Here is a 27,911-nt window from a genome sequence, read left to right on the forward strand (position 1 = left end):
AAGGCTATTGTTACACTTGACGAGGGGTTGGTACCATTTGAAGGCTATTGTTACACTTGACGAGGGGTTGGTACCATTTGAAGGCTATTGTTACACTTGACGAGGGGTTGGTACCATTTGAAGGCTATTGTTACACTTGACGAGGTGCTGGCACCATTTGAAGGCTATTGTTACACTTGACGAGGGGTTGGTACCATTTGAAGGCTATTGTTACACTTGACGAGGGGTTGGTACCATTTGAAGGCTATTGTTACACTTGACGATTGGTACCATTTGAAGGCTATTGTTACACTTGACGAGGGGTTGGTACCATTTGAAGGCTATTGTAACATTTGACGAGGTGCTGGTACCATTTGAAGGCTATTGTAACACTTGACGAGGGGTTGGTACCATTTGAAGGCTATTGTTACACTTGACGATTGGTACCATTTGAAGGCTATTGTTACACTTGACGAGGGGTTGGTACCATTTGAAGGCTATTGTTACACTTGACAATTGGTACCATTTGAAGGCTATTGTTACACTTGACGAGGGGTTGGTACCATTTGAAGGCTATTGTAACACTTGACGAGGTGCTGGCACCATTTGAAGGCTATTGTTACACTTGACGAGGGGTTGGTACCATTTGAAGGCTATTGTTACACTTGACGATTGGTACCATTTGAAGGCTATTGTTACACTTGACGAGGGGTTGGTACCATTTGAAGGCTATTGTTACACTTGACGATTGGTACCATTTGAAGGCTATTGTTACACTTGACGAGGGGTTGGTACCATTTGAAGGCTATTGTAACATTTGACGAGGTGCTGGTACCATTTGAAGGCTATTGTAACACTTGACGAGGGGTTGGTACCATTTGAAGGCTATTGTTACACTTGACGATTGGTACCATTTGAAGGCTATTGTTACACTTGACGAGGGGTTGGTACCATTTGAAGGCTATTGTTACACTTGACGAGGTGCTGGCACCATTTGAAGGCTATTGTTACACTTGACGAGGGGTTGGTACCATTTGAAGGCTATTGTTACACTTGACGAGGGGTTGGTACCATTTGAAGGCTATTGTTACACTTGACGATTGGTACCATTTGAAGGCTATTGTTACACTTGACGAGGGGTTGGTACCATTTGAAGGCTATTGTAACATTTGACGAGGTGCTGGTACCATTTGAAGGCTATTGTAACACTTGACGAGGGGTTGGTACCATTTGAAGGCTATTGTTACACTTGACGAGGGGTTGGTACCATTTGAAGGCTATTGTTACACTTGACGAGGGGTTGGTACCATTTGAAGGCTATTGTTACACTTGACGAGGTGCTGGCACCATTTGAAGGCTATTGTTACACTTGACAAGGTGCTTGCACCATTTGAAGGCTATTGTTACACTTGAGGAGGTGCTGGTACCATTTGAAGGCTATTGTTACACTTGACAAGGTGCTTGCACCATTTGAAGGCTATTGTTACACTTGACAAGGTGCTTGCACCATTTGAAGGCTATTGTTACACTTGACGAGGTGCTGGTACCATTTGAAGGCTATTGTTACACTTGTCGAGGGATTGGTACCATTTGAAGGCTATTGTTACACTTGACGAAGTGCTGGTACCATTTGAAGGCTATTGTTACACTTGTCGAGGGTTGTACCATTTTTTCAACATGGATTGGTCTTTTTTGACAACAGAAAATGCTTGACACCCATGAAAAACTGACTTCCATGTTTAAGGTCATCATCTTGTCTGTCTGTCCGTTTGTCCGTATTTCGTTACTGGAGTATCAACTTGAAAACCATGAAAGATTTTTCATCCAAACTAGGTACATGTATAAACCAGGGGCCGAAGTGGTGCCTTTTGCTATTTACGAAAATTTCCCTGTTTCCATAGAAATGAGTTAAACGGAGTAGGTGTTGTTTCCAGAGCAGAACTAAAAGATTATTCAATATTTTTCATTGCATGTAAGAATCCGAGGCTGAATTGGTGCCTCTTGACTCAGGAACTATGTTTTGTGATAATCTCCACATCTCTATTTCCACCAGTGTCTGGATTTGCCCGTTTGTTGACTTTTCTCCTCATTACAGCCAATATTTATCTGAAATTAGGAGTAAAATACTTGTTTAGAAAGTGGTTAGAAACATGTTTACCCATGGAATGTGCATAAAGTATGGATGATTAAAGTGTTAACTACGTTGACTACGTGAACTTGTCACACCTGCACACACCTGCACACACCTGAATGGAGGAACCACTGATATTATCAGGTAATGTCCTAATTAAACACAACATAAGATTGTAATTGGTTTCATTAGGATTCTGCCACAAATTGTCTCGACATCATCAAACATCAGAAATATCTGTCAAACCACATTAAGAATAATTTCCAAACTGTTTCTGTGGGGGGAAATTCTACTTCAGCCTTAATGGGTTTCAGATGTGATTCAGTATTGTGTGTTAATGTAAACAGGGCCCATCAATCTTCACTGTATCACACTCTACATTTAGATACGTCCATTTCACATTCCCTGTTTTTAACCCACAATTCATCAGTCTGTCAATGTTGGCCAGATGTTGTCGATGATGGTAGTCCAATACACCGGTCCCTGACGTTTAACCAGCTAACAAATCACATGTGTTGCGATCATGTAAGTTGAGAGATCAATTCTGATAGAAAAGGATTCTCCGTTGGAGTTGGGCTTTGTGTCATATCCTTGAAATATCAGGTTCGTGTTGCCACAGTGAGATCTATGCTGAACTTCATGCTGGGAATGGATAGTTGTAGTCGTCACGGCAACCTATACAGGTCGGCTTGTGTCTACATCCTATGTCCTGATTGAATTGTGGCGTACCTGAGACACCAGGGGGATCCGAACTGAGATCCAAGGACTTCTGGTCAATCCCGCATCCACAGACGGGACCACACAAGATATTGGCTTGGATGGGCCAGTTGGCTACAGCACTGCTACTCATCTAATCAGCTTCATATACCCCAACCTGAATCTCAGGCTCTCCAGTACATGCAGTGACAAAGGAAGTACTGAAATATACTCTTCAAAAGGTGTGAAACCTCACCACTCACTCACTCACTCACTCACTCACTCACTCACTCACTCACTCTTTCTTGCTCACTCACTCACCCACTCACTCACTCACCCACTCAATCACTCACTCTTGTACTCACCCATGTGCACTCAACCACAGACCATCCATTCACTCACTCACTCAACACCCACTCACTCACTCACTCACTCAATTACTCAATTGCTCACTCACACAATTGCACTCAACCACAGTCCTCCCACTCACTCACTCACCACCCAATCATTCACTTGCTCACCTGTATGTATGATAACAGTCAGCTTGTCCTGCGTGTATGCAGAGTGTAAGGCTCCTTTAAGACGCAATATATTTCATCATGTTTATTGCAGTTTGTGTTCATCTGTGTCAAACCTGCAAATAGAGGTGATAGTGACCAGTCGCAATAATCAGCAAGTTATCCACACACTCCGTTATGTCATGGTCCATAGACACTGCAAGGTGCCGTTGTAAAACAACCTCAGCGCTACGATTGTCTTAAGTCTATGTTAAGGTATGGGAGTTACAATCACCTTAGCACTAAGATCACTTTGTACAGTGGCACCCAGGACTGTGCATGTCCGACAGAGGTACAGAGCCTGACAACCTTGCTCGTTAATTACACACCGACCATTGTCACATGCACGTGTAGTGTTGTATATCGCTGCACAGTTTGGTGTTGCTCGCGTGTATCAAGTTCATACATCAGCTTACATGCTAGACACAGTTGTAGATCTAAGGCTCATTACTAGATATCAGTTTACAGGAAAACAGCAGGTTGTTCCATCATTTGACTAAATTACGAGGAAACGTACCAGCAGATTAGGCTCCGTGTTTATCACAATTCCCTGTTTTATGTGAGTTTAACAGGATGTGATACGATTACTTCGATAACATCACATGATGGTAGTATGCTCAGTAAGGCAAGACAAGTGTTGTCATTTCAGAAGATTGCTAATCAGTTTTTAGGGAAGTAGCAGTCGATCAGGACAGTTATCACTGGTCGGCAGCAGAGTGGGTATCATGCACAAGACGGATGATTGTTCTTAAAGTAGTATGCACAACAGATCACAATTAGAGCAGTGATACATTTATGTGGTTTATTTGCAGCAATACAAGATTAGTTGTCTGACCGACATTATATGGCTGAAATATTCATCAAATATCTTGATGTTTCGTAACTATAATGTTCTCTGCAAGGTCGATTTTGATCTATATCTGCTTCTGTCTGAGATTATGATTGAATCATCCAGTCTAAGTCCAGTCCAGTGTGGAATAATTCTGTCTGAAGATAAACCTGCTCAACTTTACTTTATAAATAGTATGGTCTGTAGCTGATATCACAGACCATATTGTTTTTTTCTTGACAAGATGTCTTGTTATTTTTTTTATGTTGTATTGTTGTTTCTTCATTTAAGGTTTTGGTCATTTATTTAACACTGATATTTGAGTGCAGTTTCCGTGACACCCTGTCTCATGATCATTGAAGCCTCCACATAGCGGTTCCACCCAATCAACACTATGTCGGTTCCACCCTATCAACACTATGTCGGTTCCACCCTATCAACACTATGTCGGTTCCACCCTATCAACACTATGTCGGTTCCACCCTATCAACACTATGTCGGTTCCGTCCTATCAACACTATGTCGGTTCCACCCAATCAACACTATGTCGGTTCCACCCTATCAACACTATGTCGGTTCCACCCTATCAACACTATGGCGGTTCCGTCCTATCAACACTATGTCTGTTCCACCCTATCAACACTATGTCGGTTCCACCCTATCAACACTATGTCGGTTCCACCCAATCAACACTATGTCTGTTCCACCCAATCAACACTATGTCAGTTCCATCCTATTAACACTATGTCGGCCATTATTTAAAGATAGCTTCACAAGTCCCTCAAAATGGTTTGTTTCACTGGATGTGAAATTAAGTATTCACAAGTGTACAATAGATTAAACTGTGACTGACGGGTCGAGCTTCAAACACCGCTCGCATGGCAGTTGTTCAGAATACATTTTGAAGAATAAAAACAATTTGATGCGTCATTTGCCTTGTTTTCCCCTACTTCCCTTACAGGATTGTTTGCACAAGAGAATGGTAACACATGAAGTACAGTCTGGCTAATAGTGATGAGGAATATCAACTTGGGTCTGGAGCCCCCACTGCAACATTCCACCACTCTTCTGTGGCTATGGACCAGCCATGACGCAGCCATTACTCTACAAGTGTCGCTTCATTTGTACAACTCAAGAAGTCAATGTTCAATTTAAATTCAGTTCTTTCAGTTCAAGACTCTTGCTGAAGAATTTATAATGGAAAAATAAATAACAACTAACAGGTTCTCTAAGGAGAGGAGTTGTGAAACTAACTGTGAGGCATAGACATGATGGTGCGAACGTCACGGTACTACATCCATCACTGGAGGCCTGGACTCAAAACACAAAATACCATAAATATTCTATTGTGTAAAACTCCAGCATTCACAGCAGTGTGTTGAAGCAGAGACGTCATGCTCCCACAATTCCAGGCCAAAGGCGTAATATTCAGTTGGTAATTTTTCTTTTTTCAAAGTCAAGTTTGTTTGAATACAGTTCCTTAAGCCATTGAGGGCTTATTCCCAAAACTACTTAACCCCCAGAATGAGGCATACACGATCAGGCTATTTTTAGCATTGCTGGGTCATAAATGGTGGTTACAACACTGAAAACATAAAAGGGATTTTGTATTGTTACATAGTTAGGTCACATGTTAGTTTAGGTCTTCCCGTCTTTGGTTACTGCTTGATGGCTTCCTTTAAGTATGCAGGAGTGTCATGTTCTTTTGCTGGTATCATCTGGTGCTACTGTTCGTTCAATTAGGCATTGATAAACCCAACTCACTCACTTACTTTGAGCTTGTCCACCGTGATGATGTAAGCCATTTCATGTTGACCCGTGAAGATCCGGGTTACAATTGGTCTTCAACAACCTGTGCTTGTCGTAAGAGGCGACTAACAGGATCGGGTGGTCAGACTCGCTGACTTTGTTGATGCATGTCATTGTATCCCAATTGAGTGGTCGATGCTTGTGATATCAATCACTGGATTGTCTGGTCCAAACTCGATTATTTACAGACCGCCGTCATACAGCTGGAATACTGCTGAGTGCGGCATTAACAAACAAACAAGCATCTCATGTTGCTAGGATACCCAGCTCTGTAACAGGTTCTGGAGGGAGACAATAAACTTCAAGCCCCGCTCTGTTCCACTTTGTCAGGATACTGTTTCCTGCCATTCTGTGACCCTCGTCCACCCCGTCCTGACTAACTGCAGCCTCCCATGGCATAACTGCATCTGTTGTGATGGGAACCGTCCTCCCATGCAATACCGACATTAGTATTGAAGTGCATATTGTCTTTGAGTGCCTCTTTTGTATTGCCCTTAGTCAGGCGATACGGTGCTGCCGATTCCTCAGTGTCGTGCAACATATGCAATAACACTCCAGGAATACGAAGCATTGTGTGTGGGAGGGGATTACAGCATGATAGTCAAGGGACATGGAATAAATAGTACATCATACACAGACAATACAACGTGGAATAACGTTCCATGAAGACAGTGACGCTTAATTACTGATGTCTGGACATATATCATGTATAGACAATGGGCCAAGAATTTACCTCAGTTGTTTACTTTGGGTATCCAGGGGACTCAATGCCTTTAGTTTTAGGGTTCCCGGTAAACATAGGCGGACCAAAGCTTCAAAATGGGGGTCTGAGAGAAATGTGAAGCTTTGAATACCTCACTCTACAACATCGTGGTTCCTGCTCAGTAGTTGGGAGTTACAAGTAGATAGTGAGTTCACCAACTGAGACAAGCCTATATTGTATTTTGTATTAATTACACAATTTAATTATAAGTGGAACCAATTTATGAAATAATAGCATTCATTCCAAAACATGTGTATAACTACAGATATCCCAGTGGATGAACTCTGTATATTTTGAGTCAGTTATTGATTGAAGACATATAGGATGCAGTGTTTCCCATCCAGTAATTCCCTGGGAATCGGGATTAGTCAGTTCTTGCTTCAAGGGGATCATTCTGCACACAGTCAAGTTTTGTTGACAAGACTGCAGTACTGCAAGGTCTAACCCTTTCATACAACTTTCAAGAATATTGTGTCGATATCATGGTGCTTTTACGAAAGTAAATATGCTTTGTGAGCACTCTGGTATTAATCCATACAGTATAAGTACATAAACATCACATCACATCTTGTATTCCTCTGTTGTATTACAGAATGAAATAGCTTAGTATCTGTACGTGTCACGGACTGAGTGTTATGTATGTGTTTACATCAGTGTAGACACAGAGCATTCTACCTGAGCGTTATGTATGTGTATACATCAGTGTAGACACAGAGCATTCTACCTGAGTGTCACTTGATGTCATTTGTATTTGGCGGTCGGGTAGCCTCGTGGATAAAGCGTTCGCTTGTCACGTCGAAGACCTGGGTTTGAATCCCGACATGTGTACAATGTGTGAAGCCCATTTCTGGTGTTCCCCGCTGTGATATTGCTGGAATATTGCTAAAAGTGGTGTAAAACCATACTCACTCACTCATTCACTCACTCACTCACTCACTCACTCACTCACTCACTCACTCACTCACTCACTCACTCACTCACTCACTTGTATCAACACAAGTGAATAAGCGTTTAAGACTCCGAGGCCAATGAGTGTTGACAGTAAAAGACATGAAGATGGGATTCTAATTATCATCTGAAATCTTTCTTGCAACTATTTTAGTTCGTAAACAGTAATAACCAGTGTCTTGAGTGTAAGACATACAGCTGGCCCCAAGATGGCTGCATATGTTTTGAATGAGTAAACACTGTTGTACCAGCATCTTGTTTTGTTCCGGGGGCTGTGCAGAGTTACGTCCCTTGGGCACGCCAGAAACCTATGGTAGTGGGTTTGAATCCCGGTTCGTCCCGATTATGTTTCTAGGTTTGTCAGCACCTTACCCGTGCTCGTGGGTTTCACCGAAGTGGTAAACGTCTTAAACCTGCATCACTTCGGGCTTTCCTCCCACATTAAGCTGACACGCCGCGATATAACTGGAATAATGTTAAAAGCAGCGTTAAATGCAACTCACTCACTCACTCACTCACTCACTCACTCACTCACTCACTCACTCACTCACTTGTTTTGTTCCATTCATACCTCAATGTATCAGATTGCTTCTGAATTAAGAAATGAGAATTAAACAATATATCGTGATATGTATTGCAATAAGACCTTGTGCATTACAAAATATTGTTATAAACTTTATGCTTTCAATACCCGTCCCTAAAAATTGGAAGCTCACCGTCACTGCTAACACAAGCAGCCTCAGTATAGGTTTGAATAGATTTAGTAGATTATTAGAAGTAGAACAAGATCACATCAAATAGTGTGATGTGAGTACATCAAATGAGAGCAAGTGCATATTCATTTTAGTGCCATCTGTCGGTATCAATGCACAGGAAGTCTCCATTGCACATGACTCATTTCATGGTGAGTTATTTAAGTCAGGTTTGTGAACAGCTTCCGGAAAAACATTTGAGACAAATTTCATATTTGAAAAAATCCATGCTTTAAACATTTCTTTTTCTTGACATGTAGGAAATGTTTCTCCCCATCATCTAACAATTCTGTATCGAGATGAGTATAGCAGAAAGCAGTTGGTACAACAGTCCTGTATCGAGATGAGTATAGCAGGAAGCAGTTGGTACAACAGTCCTGTATCGAGATGAGTATAGCAGGAAGCAGTTGGTACAACAATCGTGTATCGAGATGAGTATAGCAGGAAGCAGTTGGTACAACAGTCCTGTATCGAGATGAGTATAGCAGGAAGCAGTTGGTACAACAGTCCTGTATCGAGATGAGTATAGCAGGAAGCAGTTGGTACAACAGTCCTGTATCGAGATGAGTATAGCAGGAAGCAGTTGGTACAACAGTCCTGTATCGAGATGAGTATAGCAGGAAGCAGTTGGTATAACAGTCCTGTATTGAGATGAGTATAGCAGGAAGCAGTTGGTACAACAGTCCTGTATCGAGATGAGTATAGCAGGAGGCAGTTGGTACAACAGTCCTGTATCGAGATGAGTATAGCAGGAAGCTGTTGGTACCACAGAGTCGGCCACTCCAGCGATGTGGACTGTTGGGGTGTCTTGTTTTGCTTCCAAGTTGGGAAACACTGGCGCCAGTCTCTCATTTCATTCCTGGCAAAGAAACCTTCAAAGAATTGTTTTGTTGTGAAAGCATACTTGATATTCATACAGGGGAGAAATCAACCATTTAATAGAAGTCTTCTTTACTTACATGTCTCCTTCATGGAAACAGGAAGCCGTGATCATCAGATTTCTTGTGTTACATACTACTACTGCTGCTGCTGCTGCTGCTACAGCTGCTACTACTACTACTACTACTACTACTACTACTACTACTGCTACTACCACTACGTCTACTACTACAAATGATAATAAGTACTCCAGAATGCCTATATCAAAGACATATTAAGTCAGAATACTAATGGAAATCAGGAATTTGGAGCTAAATGCTCGTAATAAAGTCAAATCCATCTCCATATGTACAGCTTCACTGACATCTCGATCATGTTTATTCACACAGCCCCAGCAAGTCTACACATAAAGCAGATAGATACCATTTAAAAAAACAAAACTACAAGAACTCAATCCTGAAAAGGAGGAGTCTTGGTCACCCAGGACAGCACTGTAGTGGTCACACAGGACAACACTGTAGTGGTCACACAGGACAACACTGTAGTAGTCACACAGGACAACACTGTAGTGGTCACACAGGACAGCACTGTAGTGGTCACACAGAACAGAACTGTAGTAGTCACACAGGACAGCACTGTAGTGGTCACACAGGACAGCACTGTAGTGGTCAGTCACACAGGACAACACTGTAGTGGTCAGTCATACAGGACAACACTGTGGTGGTCAGTCACACAGGACAGCACTGTGGTGGTCAGTCACACAGGACAACACTGTAGTGGTCAGTCATACAGGACAACACTGTGGTGGTCAGTCACACAGGACAACACTGTAGTGGTCAGCCACACAGGACAACACTGTAGTGGTCAGCCACACAGGACAACACTGTAGTGGTCAGCCACACAGGACAACACTGTAGTGGTCACACAGGACAACACTGTAGTGGTCACACAGGACAACACTGTAGTGGTCAGTCACACAGGACAGCACTGTAGTGGTCACACAGGACAGCACTGTGGTGGTCAGCACTGTAGTGGTCAGCCACACAGGACAGCACTGTGGTGGTCAGTCACACAGGACAGCACTGTAGTGGTCAGTCACACAGGACAACACTGTAGTGGTCACACAGGACAACACTGTAGTGGTCAGCCACACAGGACAACACTGTAGTGGTCAGTCATACAGGACAACACTGTAGTGGTCAGTCATACAGGACAACACTGTAGTGGTCAGTCACACAGGACTGCACTGTGGTGGTCAGCACTGTAGTGGTCAGCCACACAGGACAGCACTGTGGTGGTCAGCCACACAGGACAACACTGTAGTGGTCAGCCACACAGGACAGCACTGTAGTGGTCAGCCACACAGGACAGCACTGTAGTGGTCAGCCACACAGGACAACACTGTAGTGGTCAGCCACACAGGACAACACTGTAGTGGTCAGTCACACAGGACAGCACTGTGGTGGTCAGTCACACAGGACAACACTGTGGTGGTCAGTCATACAGGACAACACTGTAGTGGTCAGCCACACAGGACAGCACTGTAGTGGTCAGCCACACAGGACAGCACTGTGGTGGTCACACAGGACAGCACTGTGGTGGTCAGTCATACAGGACAACACTGTAGTGGTCAGCCACACAGGACAGCACTGTAGTGGTCAGTCACACAGGACAGCACTGTGGTGGTCAGTCACACAGGACAACACTGTAGTGGTCAGTCACACAGGACAGCACTGTGGTGGTCAGCACTGTAGTGGTCAGCCACACAGGACAGCACTGTGGTGGTCAGTCATACAGGACAACACTGTAGTGGTCAGCCACACAGGACAGCACTGTAGTGGTCAGTCATACAGGACAACACTGTAGTGGTCAGCCACACAGGACAACACTGTAGTGGTCAGCCACACAGGACAACACTGTAGTGGTCAGTCACACAGGACAGCACTGTGGTGGTCAGTCACACAGGACAACACTGTAGTGGTCAGCCACACAGGACAACACTGTAGTGGTCACACAGGACAGCACTGTGGTGGTCACACAGGACAGCACTGTGGTGGTCAGTCATACAGGACAGCACTGTAGTGGTCAGCCACACAGGACAGCACTGTGGTGGTCAGTCATACAGGACAGCACTGTAGTGGTCAGTCATACAGGACAACACTGTAGTGGTCAGCCACACAGGACAGCACTGTAGTGGTCAGCCACACAGGACAGCACTGTAGTGGTCAGTCACACAGGACAACACTGTAGTGGTCAGCCACACAGGACAGCACTGTGGTGGTCAGCCACACAGGACAACACTGTAGTGGTCAGCCACACAGGACAGCACTGTGGTGGTCAGCACTGTAGTGGTCACACAGGACAACACTGTAGTGGTCACACAGGACAACACTGTAGTGGTCAGCCACACAGGACAACACTGTAGTGGTCAGCCACACAGGACAACACTGTAGTGGTCACACAGGACAACACTGTAGTGGTCAGCCACACAGGACAGCACTGTGGTGGTCAGCCACACAGGACAGCACTGTAGTGGTCAGCCACACAGGACAGCACTGTGGTGGTCAGCCACACAGGACAACACTGTAGTGGTCAGCCACACAGGACAACACTGTAGTGGTCAGTCATACAGGACAACACTGTAGTGGTCAGCCACACAGGACAGCACTGTAGTGGTCAGCCACACAGGACAACACTGTAGTGGTCAGTCACACAGGACAGCACTGTGGTGGTCAGCACTGTAGTGGTCACACAGGAAAGCACTGTAGCAGCCGCACAGGACAGCAGTGTAGTGGTCACAACATGGTGATACATATAGAGCTTAGTTTTTAGTTTTGAGAAGAAATAATTAAATTATACTCGCCTTATGTTCGACAAATTGTTCTGAATGTGATTAATCTGCTCCCCCAGACAGAAATACATAAATATTCCACATGAAATCCTCCTTATGAAGATTCTGCAAAAATAGAATTTATTTGGTTGCAAGTAATAACACAACCAGATGCTGGAGTTGAAGGGTATGGTAATAAGCCAGAATGTTTTCTGGAATATAACTGAAGGGGTTTCTCAGTGTTTGAAATGTCTCTGAACAATTGCAAATGATGGAATAACATCATCCAATCATCCGAGGTCTAGACCTATAGATCTTCACCTTGGAATACAAATACTGGGAATAGCTGACAAAATCTTCTCAAAATCTCCTGAGCTGCACATACGTTGGTCCTTCTTAGTGTGTGTGTTCTGCCAGCTGATGCCCGTTGTCAAACTCCCTAGGTTTGTGGGGTCAAACACTGGTCTTGGAGGAGGACTTGAACTGTCCTTAGGTTTGTGGGGTCAAACGCTGGCCTTAGAGGAGGACATGAACTGTCCTTAGGTTTGTGGGGTCAAACGCTGGCCTTGGAGGAGGACATGAACTGTCCTTAGGTTTGTTGGGTCAAACACTGGTCTTGGAGGAGGACATGAACTGTCCTTAGGTTTGTGGGGGTCAATTGCTGGCCTTGGAGGAGGACATAAACTGGCCTTGGAGGAAGACATGAACTGGCCTTAGGTTTATGGGGGTCAAATGCTGGCCTTGGAGGAGGACATGAACTGTCCTTAGGTTTGTTGGGTCAAACACTGGTCTTGGAGGAGGACATGAACTGTCCTTAGGTTTGTGGGGGTCAATTGCTGGCCTTGGAGGAGGACATAAACTGGCCTTGGAGGAGGACATGAACTGTCCTTAGGTTTGTGGGGTCAATCGCTGGTCTTGGAGGAGGACATGAACTGTCCTTAGGTTTGTGGGGTCAAATGCTGGCCTTGGAGGAGGACGTGGTCTGTCCTTATGTTTGTGGGGTTAAACGCTGGGCCTGGAGGGAACTGTCCTCAAAAGGTCAGACTGTATTTGAGGGGCCGGACAAATACAGGAACTATAACATGACACATGGACAGTTATAAACAGACATAAGAATATCAATCAAACAACACATTCTGTCACACTTCACCGTCTCATCAGAAACCATATCCAGGCAATTTAACCCGACAACATTAGACACATGATCAACATGGCATAACATCTGTGATACCTAATCCCCCACAAGGAGACACCAGCACCAGGACACTGGACCACAAGCTCCATCAGTCAAGCCTGCTGTCAAGCCTGCTGTCTGTCATCAAGCCCACTTAGCAACCCGTCTGTAATAAAGCCATACAGCTCACCAACCAGCAAAGCCAATTTTCTGCTGAGAATAGCCATGTATGACAAAGATGATGTTCCTGTGTGTAATATGGCGGCAGAGCTAATATCCCTGTGCGTTACACAACAATCCGTCTACACTAACAGTGCATGCAGACAATCACCCAGGCCATCGCTGGCTCAGCTTATGGTCATTGTCTGTGGGCAGATAAGCTGAGTTTTACGACCAAAGTCTGTCAAATTTGTGGTCAAAAGCAGCCATATTTTCACATTTCTGCCGGATTCCCTGGGCTCTTGACTTTGCGAGCCTGAACGCCATAATTCAACAAGTAATTTTCGTAAGAGGTACTTAACGAAGCATCTTTTCCATCGTGATTCTCCAATCACTGCCCTGAATGGGACCTGCTCGTAAACAACCCCAAAATGTTCCCTCGTGGACAAATCGATGGTGTGAGTATGAACACAGTCCACTCAGCGAGATGGCAGGATATGACCGTACCCCCACAGCGGGACCAGTCATTAGCTTTTGGACCTCGGAAAATCCATAAAATCACCACCAGATTTGACAAATTAGCACCATTAGTGAAATTTGGAATGGAGACGGGGGTGAATATGGAAATGGACGTCCTTTGCTTGGTGGCGATTAGAATTTTATGCTATTTGTCAGCAAACTAATGTGAAAAGTATCACTTGATGCGTTAACCCTCTCAAGCTTTGATGGGAATACAAATTGACAAAATATCCCGTCACATTAACCCTCCTCGAAGGTAGAGCAAGTCAAGTCTGTGGAAAACTTTAATTGATGTGATGATGATGTGCACAGCTTGAGTCCCAATCTCACTGGACAGTCACAATGCGTCACACATTCAATGTGTTAGTCGTGATTTGACCAGAGAGATATATGTAGCCATGCAGGAGGAAGAGCAAGCTGACTGTCGTCTGCTCTCACTTCTCACTTCGACTCCCCCCTAAACAGGCAGCATGTCACTTTATCAAGCACGGCCCACTACACAATGTTTCCAGATCAACAGCAACGTCTACACCTGAAAATAAACCCCAATCAAGGAATGGTTTTATCTCATCAACAGCTTTTACGGGGAAAATATATCTTGCAACTCTGCAGGACTCTGGCCATTATTGGACTGAAATCTTTGATTTTCTCGCAGTTCAAGCATGAGGACCTGAGGATATTAAACTCAACACCCAGGCTGATTAACTCGGCACTTTATTGGGAAAGTTTAGGAAAGTTGACAATTAGTTTTCAGATAGGCCCCAACAACTGCCAGTACGAGACAGCCGCCTTGCACAGTACCAATACTGGACAGCTGCCTTGCACAGTACCAATACTGGACAGCTGCCTTGCACAGTACCAATACTGGACAGCCGCCTTGCACAGTGCCAATACTGGACAGCTGCCTTGCACAGTACCAATACTGGCAGCCGCCTTGCACAGTACCAATACTGGCAGCCGCCTTGCACAGTACCAATACTGGACAGCTGCCTTGCACAGTACCAATACTGGCAGCCGCCTTGCACAGTACCAATACTGGACAGCCGCCTTGCACAGTACCAATACTGGACAGCTGCCTTGCACAGTACCAATACTGGACAGCCGCCTTGCACAGTACCAATACTGGACAGCCGCCTTGCACAGTACCAATACTGGACAGCCGCCTTGCACAGTACCAATACTGGACAGCCGCCTTGCACAGTACCAATATTGGACGGCCGCCTTGCACAGTACCAATACTGGACAGCTGCCTTGCACAGTACCAATACTGGACAGCCGCCTTGCACAGTACCAATACTGGACAGCTGCCTTGCACAGTACCAATACTGGACAGCCGCCTTGCACAGTACCAATACTGGACAGCTGCCTTGCACAGTACCAATACTGGACAGCCGCCTTGCACAGTACCAATACTGGACAGCCGCCTTGCACAGTACCAATACTGGACATAAAACACCCTCTCTTACTTACACAGTCTCTGCAGGACAAGTGTGTTATCATCTGTGTGTTATCACAACAGAAATGTTCGATGATTACAGAATTAGTTTGAAGGTTTCTGACAGGGTAATTCATCTGGCTGATAAAGGGTTTAGTACCTACTATTGTCTGTCCTGATGATGACAAGGCCATATTCCCCATGATATAACAAGGCCATATTCCCCATAGTATAACGAGGCCATATTCCCTATGGTGTAAGGCCATTCTCCCCATGTTCTAGCAAGGCCATATCTCCCATAGTATAACAAGGACATATTTCCCATGGTATAACAAGGAAGGCTAATTTCCCTTATGGTATAACGGCAACATTAACTGGGTTATTGAAGGGCTCTCATAGAAAAATGATCCATCAAAAGCTAAAAAAAACTTTCTTTACATTACGGAGCGAATCATAAAATCCCATATTGAGTGGAGATTGTTATATCACATGGCAATTTCAATAAGATCAAATAATCATCCATGTTTTATCGGACTTGAAACTCGTAAAGAAAGAAAATAAAAGATTGGGACATGAATTGATGCATGTCTTTTCAAGGTCACACTGACCTTGAAGGGACCACATGATCAAAGAACACGTTGGTGTTGACAGCTTTAAAATTAATGTCATTGAACAGACTTATTAAGCCTTAAGCCTTTGATGTCTTAAATCAAATAGAAGGATTTTACAGAAAGGTGAGAGTTACAAGATGTATGGAGTGGGTTCTGTCAGTGAGCTGTATGGCTCTGTTACATAACAGTCACACTCATTCAGCGAGCTGATGAACACTCCAACATGACTTTCTGTCCTGTCCCGTCCCATCCCTGTCCCGCCCTGACCCGCCCTGACCCGTCCCCCCCCCCGTCAACTTCAAACATGGGAGGACATATTACACAATCCAAGTTGCATGTAGTGAGTGAGTGAGTGAGTGAGTGAGTATGGTTTTGTGCTGCTTTTGTCGTTTAACCTCTAGGCAACTGATGTCAACCAGACCATGTTGACAGCCATAATCAGAGCTAGTCCAGATTTGACATATTTGCAAACAACTGGCCCAGGTATTCGGAACTGTATCTAACACATTTCCATTCCTACAGTCTATTACTTCAATGTTGCAATACTTGTGCCTAGTTAGCCAGAGCGAGAAACGCGACCGACACAAACACGACGTCTCTTGGCCAATAGGATCCTCTGTGCCTCAGTGCTGATTAACTTACAGATTATTTACAGAGTTCTTCATAACAATATTTTCCAATTTCTTGTTAATCAAATAAGAAAGAAACAATTTGATAAGAAGGCAAAAAATATTACCACTTAACCCAATTACTATCTGAATAATGTCCACCGCTAATGACGTACAATTCATGAACATGTTCCCATAATGCCATGGGGCAGACATTGAACAAGACCAATTACCCACAAGTCCTTGAAAACCTAGAAGCACTTCCTGGTCTGCATGCTGCAGTCCCTGGCTTGAAATACTACTTTCCTGAAGGCCAATTGGCTTGAAATACTACTTTCCTGAAGGCCATGGTTTGAAATACTACTTTCCTGAAGGCCATGGTTTGAAATACTACTTTCCTGAAGGCCATGGCTGTGTTTTTGGTTCAGTGAAATAAGCACTATTCAATACATTATTAGTAATTTGGGAGGAAACAGGGCATTTCTAAATGATTCCATACCAGGTTTTTTTGTGCAGTTTATTAACTGATGGAGAAATTGCCATGGGAGGTTTGGGTCTCTAGGGGCTAGAGAAGTCATCTAATTGTCGTTGGAAGGAACTGGGGAGAACTCGATGTTCACCTGAGCTGGAATCATGCATCCTTTCATAATTTCATACTTTCCGAAAAATACGCTAATATTCATTTGTGGAATTGTTATGTATGGGCAGTGTAGTCAGTAGCGGTGAAACAATACATCAGTGCACCGGTGCATTGCACGTTTTCATGCGACGATATGATACATGATACATTTTTTTCTGTATCAATACAAGACGATACCCTTGCTGAAGTAAATTACTTATTTAATGACCCCTGGCGTTTTTGTAAGTTAGATCTGCAAAATGTGTTGTAATTAGTGTTTCAAGTTCACTACTAAGAATGCTGCTTCGAACATGTGTCTACAGCTAGCTTTTTCTTTTGAACCTGTTCTGAAATATTTATTGTCGAGACGTTTCCATGTGATTTGCTGTAAATATGTGTATCACAATACGTATCGTATCGTGACCTATGTATCGTGATACGTATTGTATTGAGACCTTGCTGTATACCCCCAATTGACAGTAGATACCCCCAATAGACAGTAGATACCCCCAATTGACAGTAGATACCCCCATAGAGTGTAGAACCTTCACATGTCCACAGCATCATCAAACGTGGAACTAAATGTCAGTATGAGAAATCTTAATGACCCGTGAAGATCTTGAGTAAAATAGGTCTTCAGCAACCATTGCTTGCTGTATAAGGCGACTATGCTTTTAGTAAGAGGCGACTAACAGGATCGGGTAGTCAGGCTCGCTGATTTGGTTGATGCATGTCATCGTATCCCATTTGCATTGATCGATACTCATGATGTCAATCACTGGATTGTCTGGTCCAGACTCGATTATTTACAGACCGCCGTCATATAGCTGGAATATTGCTGAGTGCAGCATTAAACAATAAACAAACAAAAAAAAGAAGAAGAAAAAGTGGAAAATCCTCTTGTGAGACAGGACATGACAGGTTCTCTTTAGTTTTGAGGAGTCATTCAACTGACATCTTGGAGTGTTCCAATCTTGACCCTGGTGCTCATGGCCCCCCTCAAACACATTCTACATCACAATACAAGCTCTTACACATAGACACAAGATAATGTCTCCAAACAAAAAATGATATGTTTCGATGAATGTTAAAATCTCTTTCAGCCTCATTTTGCGCCATACCCATGTCATGTAGACATTGATTTTCAGTGTGCCATGGCATTGCGTAAGCGTTATTTACAGTTAAACAAATGTCTTTTGATGAGCACCTGATAGCTAAACAAACATTGTGTGCTGTTCACATTTAAAAAACGAGTATAAGTATCAAACTCCAAAAAAAACAAGCAACACCCAGTTGTGTACTGTGCATGAACACATGCACATGCAAATTGGGAATCACGACCTTAAAGTCGAGATGTCTTCATGAATACATTGAAAATATTTGATTTCAGAATACATTTTTTGTTATTGAACTTGATATGCAGCACATTTACATTTTTACTGAGTATACATTGTAGTGCTGCTACATGGTGGAAGCCATGCCTCAGATCACGCCGTGACAGTGGTTGCAGAGACGACTACGCTTGTCGTAAGAGACGACTACGCCTGTCGTAAGAAACGACTAACAGGATGTTGATGATGTCAATCACTGGATTGTCTGGTCCAGACTCGATTATTTATAGACCGCCGTCATATACCTGGAATATTGCTGAGTGCGGCGTCAAACAACAAACAAACAAATGGTGTTAGCAGATATTCCTGTGATGTTTTTGACAGAATGTATATTGATTATTGTTCGTTTGTTTCAGTATGAATTCAAAGCCAAAGCGATCAAGAAGAAGAAAGTGGTGATCACTGTCTCGACAGATGGAGTCAAAGTGCTGATGAGGAAAAAGAAAAAAGTAAGTTATCATTTTCCATGTTTGCAGTCCACTATGAGCCCAGTAAAGAAATCTGCTGAAGGTTAGGACAACAGTGGAGACTCTGACTGGAGGCTTTGGGAAAAAAACTTAATTTGAAATGTTCAACCTGATAGTAGCAAGGTCCATAGGTTTATGAGTCGAGTCATATGATCTATACGTTTTCAAATCTTATGTTTCACGACTGTTTTTTGGTAGGGTCTTTTTCTTCTTCACACCTGCAGTTTGAACATAATTTCTGATTAAGATATTTTTTGCCCACAGTTTCAAGCTTTCACGGGTTGGGGTAGCCTAGTGGTTAAGGCATTGACTTGTCGTGCCGAAGACCTGGGTTCGATTCCCCACATCTGTACAATGTGTGTTCTGGTGTCCCCTGCCTGAATATTGCTAAAAGCGGCGTAAATTTGTACACTCACTCACTCACTCACTCACTCACTCACTCACTCACTCACCCACCCACCCACCCACCCACCCACCCACCCACCCACCCACTCACTCACTCACTCACTCACTCACTCACTCACTCACCCACCCACCCACCCACCCACCCACCCACCCACCCACCCACCCACCCACCCACTCACTCACTCACTCACTCACTCACTCACTCACTCACTCACTCACTCACTCACTCACTCACTCACTCACTCACTCACTCACTCACTCACTCACTCACTCATGTCTTGTCTTCTTCCCCCATCTTACTTCTTGTGTTCATCATGATGAATAATCAAAGAATGCTGGCTGAAATGTTCAGCAGTCAGTCTTTCACTTGTTGCAGTGGAGTAGGTTCGCGTACATGTGTGGTGGGTTAGTTGTTGCACCGGGGAGACAGATGGTGAAACCCACAGCAGTCATAATGCACTGACAAACCAACCATCATGCTCATGGGGAATCTAGGCTTCGAGTCTTTGATTAGCACATCCTCTGGTCAAGCTAAGGAAGCAACACTGCACAGCAAATTGTGGTGGCTTCGTCAGCTGGGCCACCTGTGGCCCTCTTGCGACTTGACATCACCATAATGTGAGTTCAAATGCCAATCAGCATGTGCCAGGCTCTTCTCCAGGCATCTCCAGATCCTCATCACTCTTGAGGTCACACAGTGTTGATACGCAGACTTCTCGATAATAGCTAACTGATCCTTAAGCTCATATTGGAAACTCTTTTGTGACTCTTAAGACGTCAGACACCACCTCCATGTTTTAATCTTCTCACTTAGGGTTGCTCTGAGTCTGTGGTAATCCCTGGTAATGGCTTCTGGACCATCTCACTGATCATGCCAGCATGTAGAGCAGCCGGTAAGCACCAGCACTCCATGCGCTGCGCGATATTCCACGGGTCGTTAGCTATGTTCAGAAGAGAGCTTGTTGTGAGACTGAAGGCATTCAAGCCACCTGTAGCCAGCCCTCCTTAGAAATGATCTAATATTCACGGTTCAGTTGAAATAATCGTAAAATGGAATTATCGCATATCGAGGGATCAAAGCATGGCTGGGTAATCTGTCGGGCAAACTGCTGGGATACTAAATCAAGCTCGACGTCCTTTCTATGTGTGTGTTGCTTTCATTGAACGTAATTGGGAATTCATTGATTTGGTTTCCGAAATCTTGGGTTCTTTAACTTCTTTAAAATTCACCGAAGCACGTGCTGAGAGTTGTGTTATTCAGCTTCAGCACCATAAGAATGTGAAGTAGTGGAAATTGTTTTGTGTTGGGTGAGCTGAGTGCAGGAGTTTGTCAGCACCGGCTGTAACACAGGCAGGGACTACGTCGACACTATTCACACAGTGTTCTCCAGAACATGCACATTAGCTGCTGATTTTGTGTGTCAGTTCCTCAACCGGTCCGTCTCACCTGCGGCTGTAATGCCTCCGTAATGGCATCCATCGACTGAACTCGTTCAACTTCCCAACTTTCTACAACTGTGTGTCCATGTTTCCTCACTATATAGAGGTGATACTTTTTGCAAATCGGTTTACAGAACTGCAAACATTACAAAAGTATTTTTGTAATTTTAAAAAAAACCCACATGCTTTTGTTTTATCATCTGCCAACTTGTGTTCACTACATTTAAAGATGCAGGGAGTATGTTCAAATGTGACACACATTGCAGCATGGTAAACCAGCTTCATGAAGAGCAGAATACACTACACATAGACACATGTAGATCAATACAGTCTATATGCCCTACACTACACATATACACATGTTTGTCAATACAGCTATATGCCCTACACTACACATAGACACATGTAGGTCAATACAGCTATATGCCCTACTCTACACATATATACATTTAGGTCAATACAGTCTATATGCCCTACACTACACATATACACATGTATGTCAATACAGCCTATATGCCCTACACTACACATATATATTGTAGGTCAATACAGTCTATATGCCCTACACTACACATAGACACATGTATGTCAATACAGCCTATATGCCCTACACAACACATATATACACATATGTCAATACAGCCTATATGCCCTACACTACACATACAGCCTATATGCCCTACACTACACATATATACACATATGTCAATACAGCCTATATGCCCTACACTACACATATATACACATGTGTCAATACAGCCTATATGCCCTACACTACACATATATACACATATGTCAATACAGTCTATATGCCCTACACAACACATATATACACATATGTCAATACAGCCTATATGCCCTACACTACACATACAGCCTATATGCCCTACACTACACATATATACACATATGTCAATACAGCCTATATGCCCTACACTACACATATATACACATGTGTCAATACAGCCTATATGCCCTACACTACACATATATACACATGTGTCAATACAGCCTATATGCCCTACACTACACATATATACACATATGTCAATACAGCCTATATGCCCTACACTACACATACAGCCTATATGCCCTACACTACACATATATACACATATGTCAATACAGCCTATATGCCCTACACTACACATATATACACATGTGTCAATACAGCCTATATGCCCTACACAACACATATATACACATATGTCAATACAGCCTATATGCCCTACACAACACATATACACATGTAGATCAATACAGCCTATATGCCCTACACTACACATATATACACATATGTCAATACAGCCTATATGCCCTACACTACACATATATACACATATGTCAATACAGCCTATATGCCCTACACTACACATATATACACATGTGTCAATACAGCCTATATGCCCTACACTACACATATATACACATATGTCAATACAGCCTATATGCCCTACACTACACATACAGCCTATATGCCCTACACTACACATATATACACATATGTCAATACAGCCTATATGCCCTACACTACACATATATACACATGTGTCAATACAGCCTATATGCCCTACACAACACATATATACACATATGTCAATACAGCCTATATGCCCTACACAACACATATACACATGTAGATCAATACAGCCTATATGCCCTACACTACACATATATACACATATGTCAATACAGCCTATATGCCCTACACAACACATATACACATGTAGATCAATACAGCCTATATGCCCTACACTACACATATATACATATAGGTCAGTATAGCCTATATGCCCTACACTACACATATAGCCTATATGCCCTACACTACACATATATACATGTAGGTCAATACAGCCTATATGCCCTACACAACACATATACACATGTAGATCAATACAGCCTATATGCCCTACACTACACATATATACATATAGGTCAGTATAGCCTATATGCCCTACACTACACATATAGCCTATATGCCCTACACTACACATATATACATGTAGGTCAATACAGCCTATATGCCCTACACTACACATACAGCCTATATGCCCTACACTACACATATATACACATGTAGGTCAATACAGCCTATATGCCCTACACTACACATATATACACATGTAGGTCAATACAGCTATATGCCCTACACTACACATATATACATGTAGGTCAATACAGCTATATGCCCTACACTACACATATATACACATGTAGGTCAATACAGCTATATGCCCTACACTACACATATATACATGTAGGTCAATACAGCCTATATGCCCTACACTACACATATATACACATGTAGGTCAATACAGCTATATGCCCTACACTACACATATATACATGTAGGTCAATACAGCTATATGCCCTACACTACACATATATACATGTAGGTCAATACAGCTATATGCCCTACACTACACATATATACATGTAGTTCAATACAGCTATATGCCCTACACAACACATATATACATGTAGGTCAATACAGTCTCTATGCCCTACACTACACATACAGCCTATATGCCCTACACAACACATATATACACATATGTCAATACAGTCTATATGCCCTACACAACACATATATACACATATGTCAATACAGTCTATATGCCCTACACAACACATATATACACATATGTCAATACAGTCTATATGCCCTACACTACACATATATACACATATGTCAATACAGCCTATATGCCCTACACAACACATACAGCCTATATGCCCTACACTACACATATATACACATATGTCAATACAGCCTATATGCCCTACACAACACATATATACATGTAGGTCAATACAGCCTATATGCCCTACACAACACATATACAGTGATCGCTCGCTATTGCGCTCTTCGATAAAGCGCTACTTCGGTTATTACGCGCGGTAACGCATGGCTCCCAAAATTTATGTACACTTTTAATACTGAGAGTTTTACACAGACATGATTGTATTGTTGTTCGTTGTTTATTTGCACATAACGCTTCTCATTGCATAATCAACGGTTTATCGCTGAATGGAGTTCTAATAATCTGTTTGAAAACATCCGCGGCAGGTCCCGGAAATACGATTGTTCTACTAGTTAACTTTTCACACTATACATCCTTTGATCTTAGAAGCGCATGCATGCAATAAAAGAGAACCACAAGTGAAGTTTATATTCTTAATTAGTGGGCAATCCAATTTAAGGCTAAACTGTCACACACATGTAGTTGCTGTCACAACACGGCGGTCATTCATTTCGTAATCGCGCTTTCGTAACATCGCCTGTTTTTTTCCCCGTTGTTATAACAAGCGATTTCATTGGATTAAAATTTGTTTCTAATGACGCTTTCTTGCCGAAATCTGCTACAAGTTTCGTGATTGGTCAATTTTGAGCACGTGACCTCAGGCAGCCAATCAAGCTGTGATACAAAGCTCGTGTTTGATAAATTTCAGAAGTTAGCGAAAGATTTTTTGTTAAATCGTGTTATTCTGAACGTTTTAAGCAGGAAATCACGATATATATTAAAAATATGGAACTTTGCGAATGTATCGTGCTAGGTTACGAGCTGTGACAAAGATTTTTCATGCATATATTTTTGCATTAAACGTTGTGTCCGAGCCGAGAATTCAAGGCGACGAAAGCCGAGATGTCATTTGACTTACATTACACGCGATCGCACGAAACGATGGAAATAATAACTTAGATGTAAGTTTGATTACTTTTAGATATATTTTTGTTGATTTTATTTATCACTTTGTATAATATATTTAAAGATTTGCTTAAAATAGTCTTTATTTTGCTCTTTGACATGTTCGATGCGGACCCGTTGTCGAAATGTGTGTCCGAGAATTTTATTTTCAATAACATCGCGGGAAATAGTGAATAATGTTTTAATTTATTGATAAAAAATGATAAATTAGAATGGAATACGTATTTCAGACATTGTGAAATATGACAGATTTAATAAATGAATGATATTACAGGTAGATCTAGGTCCATAAAAATATATACTATTTTGACGTGACATGAGATAAACACATAGGCCTATTGATGATTTGAGATTTGCCGAGCGCGCTCCCCTGCCTCGGCCTCGGTTAAACGGCTCATCGTCTATAACGCCCACCAATTATTTGGACCCCATTGGTAGCGCAATAGCGAGGGATCACTGTATACACATAGGTCAATACAGTCTATATGCCCTACACTACACATATACACATGTAGGTCAATACAGCCTATATGCCCTACACAACACATATATACATATAGGTCAATACAGTCTATATGCCCTACACTACACATATACACATGTAGGTCAATACAGTCTATATGCCCTACACAACACATACAGCCTATATGCCCTACACAACACATATATACACATGTGTCAATACAGCCTATATGCCCTACACAACACATATATACACATATGTCAATACAGCCTATATGCCCTACACAACACATATATACACATATGTCAATACAGCCTATATGCCCTACACTACACATATATACACATATGTCAATACAGCCTATATGCCCTACACTACACATATATACACATATGTCAATACAGCCTATATGCCCTACACTACACATATATACACATATGTCAATACAGCCTATATGCCCTACACTACACATATATACACATGTGTCAATACAGCCTATATGCCCTACACAACACATATATACACATATGTCAATACAGCCTATATGCCCTACACTACACATATATACACATGTGTCAATACAGTCTATATGCCCTACACTACACATATATACACATGTAGATCAATACAGCCTATATGCCCTACACTACACATATATACACATATGTCAATACAGCCTATATGCCCTACACTACACATATATACACATGTGTCAATACAGCCTATATGCCCTGCGGCAATGTGTATGATCCTGTCCCTGTCATTGTACTCAATCAATTTATAAGGAAATTTCAAATGTTGAAGTGGAATCTTTACAACGGCAAGTTTAATTTCCTTTGAGATAACATTTTTCAGACTTGTCGATTTTCATTAAATGACAAATGTGCTTGTTCATGCTGAAGTAATGTTATTGTGCCACTTCTTTAGGAAGGTAGAGACATTGTTGTGACATTCTCCCATGCTTCATCCTGAGGACATTAATACGCACGGAACAACAAGGCCGATGTTGAGGGCTGCTGGGATATTTCCAAGTCACCATGTTGGCAGGGAGCAGGGCTGAAGTGGGGTCTCATCCATTTAAGCATCTCCTAAATAATTCTGTTTTGTGAGGGTTCTGATTCAAATGTCCTTAGTTGGGGAATCACAAAGATTGTTTTAGAAAAAATGATTTGAAGTCTTTACACACACTCAAGCTGAGCTTATTTCCCTGTGCCAGTGAGTGAGTGAGTGAGTGGGTTTGGGTGGGTGAGTGAGGGTGATCAATTGGCACATGCTGTTAAGACGATGGCGATAACTGGTACAGTAAGGCGTTGGGAAAGTTCAATTCCCTATCGTAGCATTATAACCGAAATCAATTGAATCTTATTCCATGGACAGAAATAAGCGCATTTGCTCCTAGTTTCCCAAATATAAAAGTTGTTGGTACAGTCAACTTAGTACAGGGAATATGTAACATGAAAAAAATGGCGATAATTGAAGGGCTTGGACGAGTCCAAATTTACTACCCGGGTACCCATCCCCCTATTACCCGACCCTACCCGGGTAACCACTGTAGGTCTCAAGAGATACAAAATGTCTGATTGGGAATTGTTTTACCACAACACTTGCAAAACGTATTCAGAAACATATATTAAACAATCTGGTCATGCATACACTGAAGTTGACTTAAGTTATATCCTCATTCAACCATATGAAAAGTCAGAACAGAGACCATATACCGATACCATATATATATCGGTATATGGTCTCTGATCAGAAGGAACGGGTGCATAGTCAGAAAGAAATGCGAACATTAGTGACTTGGAGTGTAACCACAGAGTTCTAGATAATTTTTGTCATTAAACAGTATATCACGTGACTAACCACGGTCCGGGTAGTCCTGTGGGTACCCGGGTCCTACTCAGTATCCACCCGACCCGGGTACCCAAGTTACCCGTCCCAGCCCGAGATAATTGGTCGGTGACCAGTACCTTAAATCTTTTTGAAAGCTTTACTGAGGCCTTGAATGTCTTTACCTTAAGCAACTTTTGAACATGTCGTATAATTTTCTTTGAAATCTTTGTAGAAAGAGCATGCTTGATTGTACCTGGAAAGTGTGAAAAATAAGCACCAAAGGCTGGAGCTGTAGGAATGTTGCTGGACATGAAGGGAAAGTTGACTATTGGAAAGTTGAAGTCATCCCTCCTGTCACACAGGGGGCGGTCGGGTAGCCTAGTGGTTAAAGCAATCGCTCGTCACTCCGAAGACCCGGGTTCGATTCCCGACATGGGTACAATGTGTGAAGACCATTTCTGGTGTCCCCCGCCGTGATATTGCTGGAATATTGCTAAAAGCGGCGTAAAACCACTCACTCACTCACTCCTGTCACACAGTCTTGTGGGGAGTGTTTTGTCACTGACTCTATATGCATAGATCTAAACATGAAACAGATGAGGTGGTGGTTTCGCTGGTCTCTTATTTCTCGTTGTGGGTAGATCAGACGGTTTTAGAAGCACAAAACACATCATCATAATTCAAGGCATGTGTTTTGTAGAGGCAGCCCCTTTTCTGTCAGGAAGCCTAGTGCCTCTTGACATGAAGATTTTAGGAGCCAAACCTAAGTTTTTAGGAGCCAACAGTTATTGTTAACAGATATTGTTGCCAGTTATGTTTGCTTTTAGGTTGCCAATCAAAGATTTAATTCGCATTTGGCCACCAAACTGGTCGCTACTTAGAGGGCTGAGAAGCTTAATCC

The 27,911-nt window shown here is 42.6% G+C and overlaps 1 protein-coding gene across 2 annotated transcripts in view; it reads left to right on the forward strand.

Moving 5' to 3' along the window:
* LOC124145607 (carboxyl-terminal PDZ ligand of neuronal nitric oxide synthase protein-like) overlaps positions 1 to 27,911 on the forward strand; it is a 220,329-nt gene that overhangs the window by 112,281 nt on the left and 80,137 nt on the right. For both annotated transcript variants that reach the window (XM_048389687.1, XM_048389688.1), the window contains exon 3: positions 19,046 to 19,138. In XM_048389687.1, coding sequence (XP_048245644.1) covers positions 19,046 to 19,138 — 93 coding nt within the window. The remainder of the gene's footprint in view (positions 1 to 19,045; positions 19,139 to 27,911) is intronic.

Source organism: Haliotis rufescens, unplaced genomic scaffold, assembly GCF_023055435.1.
Source record: "Haliotis rufescens isolate VD_foot unplaced genomic scaffold, xgHalRufe1.0.p SCAF_8, whole genome shotgun sequence".
Lineage (NCBI taxonomy): Eukaryota > Metazoa > Mollusca > Gastropoda > Lepetellida > Haliotidae > Haliotis > Haliotis rufescens.